This window comes from Zingiber officinale, chromosome 7B, assembly GCF_018446385.1.
Source record: "Zingiber officinale cultivar Zhangliang chromosome 7B, Zo_v1.1, whole genome shotgun sequence".
NCBI classification, from domain to species: Eukaryota; Viridiplantae; Streptophyta; class Magnoliopsida; order Zingiberales; family Zingiberaceae; genus Zingiber; species Zingiber officinale.
Genome location: NC_055999.1, coordinates 114,486,529 through 114,490,617, shown reverse-complemented (window position 1 = coordinate 114,490,617; position 4,089 = coordinate 114,486,529). Strand labels below are relative to the sequence as shown.

Genomic DNA, 4,089 nt, shown 5'->3' with positions numbered 1-4,089 from the left:
AAATAAGTTTACTTTTGTTTAATATTTTGGAGTGCACATACATATGCTATTCATTCATTAGCCTTTCCACCATGAGAAAATAATCTCTCTAGAAAAAGCCAACTTTCTGATGCTTCAACTAGGCAACATGTTTTACTCTGTTTTTCAATCCTTTTACTATAATCTTTATTCTTTCTTTTGTTTTTTTTTTGTTTTTGTCTTATTTTAAGTTTCTTCATAAAACACATCTCTTATAAGTTTCTATTTTATTTCAAGAATTATGAAAACAATAATCAACAAAAAGAAGCAATTCTTTTTTGAAAGGATAATTCCTTCCCTCTCAAACTCAAAAAAAAAAAAAGAAAAAAAAAAAGATGAGCATCAAAGACCATTCTAGCAAAATATTAGCATTATCATTTATCATTAGGGTTTTATCACACACATGTCACATTATATTACCTTGCATAACAACCACAAACCCAAATATTAGAAACACTAATGACCTTATTGATAAACATAACCACCGAAACCACAAACACAAACATTAGAAAGCTAATGACCTTATTGATCACCATAAGCACTGATAACACAAACCACAAACGCACAGCGACATGGTCATACGCACCTCAAACACTAAAAGCACCTTCCTTCACATCATTCATGGCGACATCACACGCTTCAACAGCTTCGCTGACACTGAGAAACATCCATGATCCTGCATTCTCGTCCACAATGCCGGCCAGCTTCATCTTGTTAATCACTTGCCATCCAGGGTTAACCACACCTACCTGTGCATCAAATACACACACATTAACCGATCGAGAAGAGGAGTTTCTTGATTGATTGTCCTGACTGATTTGAATCACCTTAATATTACTAGAAGGAAGTTTCTTGAGTATCTCTTTGATAGCTGCGAGGCCAGAGGTGTCGATGCTCATGACCTCTGCATCCAAATGGTTTACATCAAGATCATAACGCGATGAAGAAACAGTTGGTAATGATCTACCTACTTGACATGTCGATCACCACTGCTTTGATCTTCCCTGCTCCCTTCTCCGTCGCCCAACCTACGATCCTAAATGCCAATGGTTAAGTTTAATATGCCATGTCGCCCTTGGCCTCGAGGTAGATGGATATGGGGCTTACCTTTCTCTGATCAAGTTGGCATTCATGAAGCAGAAGAATGGAGAGTCGATGCGGATTATGAGCAAGTTTGGTGTTTTAATGGCTGAAGGATACTGTCTCACGCTGAGAAACACATCTGTGCCTTGAACTCTCCCTAGCATTTCGATGCTCGGCCGGAGTGCCCCGATGGTTATCTTAGCAAAGGAGATGATCACCTAAGACATCAATTCAAGTTTATGGAGGATTAATGGAAGTTGGATTTTATCTCAAAAGCTTACACATGTAGATTTTATACTATTAAGAATCGTTATTATTGATGGAATGATGGCAACGGATTGGGTTCATTATAAATAGGATTCTTGTGCATGATTTGTTTTTCTTTATTGGAGATCTAGAATTCATGCGATTAGAAAAATAAGGATCGATGAACTCACTGCGGCTAGAAGGCCGATCTCGACGGATCCAAACAAGACGCCGAGAAAAGCACCGATGCAGGCCAGGAAATCCATCTTGTCCACTCTCCAGATGTTGCAGGCCTCCTTGACGTCGACGAGCCCGGGGAGGGCGGAGAGGATGATGGAGGCGAGCACCGCCACCGGAGTGTAGTACAGCAGCCTGGTCAGCAGCTCCAGCGACACCAGCACGGCGATCGCCATCACCACGTTGGAGACCGTCGTCTTGCATCCCGCACGCGCGTTCACCGCCGTCCTCGAGAACGACCCTGCCGATCGAAAACAGAACGGAATTGCTGCTGTCTAGCGCTAGCTACATCGATGCAAATTAAAGAGTTCGACGATGGAGAAGCAGCCAGCCACCTGTGGCGACGTAGCACGAAGAGCAGGAGCCGGCGATGTTCATGAAACCCATCGCCACCATTTCTTTGTTGCCGTCCAGCTGGTAGCCCTTCACCGCGGCAAACGACCTCCCAACAGCGACAGCCTCCTGCCACAGAAAAGTACGATAAGCACAATTCTCATTGACATTCATTCAAACACCTGCCGAATAGACGAGGCAATCGGCGAAGACTAGCTGACCGTGAGCGCGATGATCGCACAAATGAGCCCGATCTTTGCCGCATCGCCTACGAGAGCCCCGCCGCTCAGCTCGATCTGCTCGATCGAACTCGGGTTCAACCCCTTCTTAACTCCCTGAATGATTCTGACTCCGTGCCTGTCAGCTCTGGTCAAGTACACCATCAGCGTCGATAGAATGACGGAGAGCAGGGGACCGATGGCAGCCAGCCAAAAGTATCTCTTTCTCTTCGTACCCTACTAACAAGGAAGGAAATGGAAGACACAGCTAAAGAAGTTGGAACTCACTGTGAGTCGTCAGTACTACTCACTATGAATCTCAGTGTGAGGATGAATATGAGGAATGAGCTTCCGATCAGGAAATTAGGAGGGAGCCACTGTCAATCACTCACCACGTACGTACGATTTCAAGTCGAGTTAAATTGCAGCAAAATTAAAGGGGGTGTGTTCACCTGCAGATTATATTAATTCTAGTTTAATTTAATATTTTTCTCACCACTTACAGAGTGATGGCGGAGTGCGAGCCAAACAGCTTTGATCACGGAGACCACATCGGTGCTGTTGGTGAAGTGTTTGAGCCCCAGGAGGCCTTTCAGCTGCTGCATGCCTATCACAATGGCTGCCGCCCCCATGAACCCCACGATCGTGGCATGCGAAAGGAAGTCCACCATGAAACCTAGTCTGAGCAAGTAATAAATAAACTCGATTAATAACCGAATTAATTAATTAATTAAATAAAAATCGAACAAACTAAACTGATGACCTGAAGAATCCGAAGGAAGTCTGGAAGACTCCGGCGAAGAAAGTGGAGGTGAGGACCAGCTTCCTGTAGCCAGCAGGGTCAGCAGCAGGATCCACTGTTTTCTGAGCCATGGACGAGAGCAGCAGAGAAATGACAGCGACGGGGCCGATCGCTATGTCTCTGGAAGTCCCCATCACAGCGTAGATCAAAGGCGGCACCAGGCTCGTGTCTGTCGATCATCGATCATCACGCTCACGAAAATATATATATGTATAATTAATCAATTAATCGATAAGTGTTTAGGAGGCGATCGATTAGCAAGCAACTCACAAAGGCCGTATTCAGGTTCGAGCTTAGCGAGATTAGCGTATCCGATGCTCTGGGAATAATGAAGTAGTAAAAAAAAGCATAATTAATTAATTAAGTTTATGATCATGTTTTTCGAATGATTTAATTTAATTTACTTGTGGAATTCCGAGGCTGGCGAGAGTTAGTCCGGCCATGAGGTCGCTCTTAAAGGAGCTGAGGCTGTAGGTCGTGCCCCAGTCGAGGACAGGGAAGAGGCCGTGGAGGATGGAGAGGATCCATTTGGAGAAGGAATAAGGAAGCGTAGTAGTGGTGTTTCCCAGCTCGGGAAGAAAGGCGCCCCTCAATGACCCTGACACCTCCTTCCAGAGCGACGGTGGCCGTGGTGCGTTCAGCAGCAGAGCAAATGTCGGCGCTCGGAAGCCATGGCCGGCTTCGGGAGCGACGGCAGGGTCGACGTCGGACCTCATGAAGTGTTTGGGCGAACTCCTTAATTAACAGGCTTTGCTTTAATTTGCTTCTTCAGAGGAGGATTGTGGTGGACATGAGGGAAGAAACGTTGCAGGTATCCATGGAGGAGAGGCGAATCGAACAATGGGGAAGGAGGTGCAGTTTGGTGGAGGACGAATGTCGATCACTTGGAGTTGAATATATAGGTCATAGCAAGAATTATCTTTAACTGACCTTTAATACTAGTTACATAAGTAATATATGACAAGTCTTCTCGGAACGATTTAGTGGTTAGCGCATGAAGTGTTATTTATGTGCTAGGCTCTATTCCAAAGTCTAGTAATCGTCCATGATTTATTTTTTTCATATTGATCTTAGGACAAATTGACAAAAGACGTTAGGAGATAAGTGTGATAAAATTGATCCATGAGTATTTCACCATTTGTGCTATACCTG

General features: G+C 44.6%; 1 protein-coding gene across 2 annotated transcripts; it reads right to left on the bottom strand.

The window, feature by feature from the left end:
• Nucleotides 1–380: 380 nt before the first annotated feature.
• Nucleotides 381–3,813, bottom strand: LOC122007010 (sulfate transporter 2.1-like). 2 transcript variants are annotated; one of them, XM_042562747.1, is made up of 12 exons: nucleotides 3,342–3,813; nucleotides 3,208–3,256; nucleotides 2,899–3,106; nucleotides 2,639–2,816; nucleotides 2,447–2,512; nucleotides 2,139–2,372; nucleotides 1,920–2,046; nucleotides 1,539–1,825; nucleotides 1,126–1,319; nucleotides 990–1,054; nucleotides 846–922; nucleotides 381–767 (listed from the first exon to the last, which is right to left on the bottom strand). In XM_042562747.1, the coding sequence occupies exons 1-12, from the start codon at nucleotides 3,651–3,653 to the stop codon at nucleotides 606–608; spliced, it is 1,959 nt and encodes a 652-aa protein (XP_042418681.1). In that variant the 5' UTR covers nucleotides 3,654–3,813; the 3' UTR covers nucleotides 381–605. The 2 variants fall into 2 exon arrangements, with proteins under 2 accessions (XP_042418681.1, XP_042418682.1); XM_042562748.1 differs by having other exon boundaries at nucleotides 643–767; nucleotides 990–1,046.
• Between the last annotated feature and the right edge of the window lie 276 nt (nucleotides 3,814–4,089).

Excerpts from the sequence above, each read along its gene's own strand:
- LOC122007010 (XM_042562747.1), bottom strand. The coding sequence starts at position 3,653 with ATGAGGTCCGACGTCGACCCTGCCGTCGCTCCCGAAGCCGGCCATGGC. Across the intron at positions 2,047-2,138 it reads GTGCGATCATCGCGCTCACG|GAGGCTGTCGCTGTTGGGAG; the intron begins GTCAGCTAGTCT and ends TTTCTGTGGCAG. Across the intron at positions 923-989 it reads AGTGGTGATCGACATGTCAA|AGGTCATGAGCATCGACACC; the intron begins GTAGGTAGATCA and ends ATTTGGATGCAG.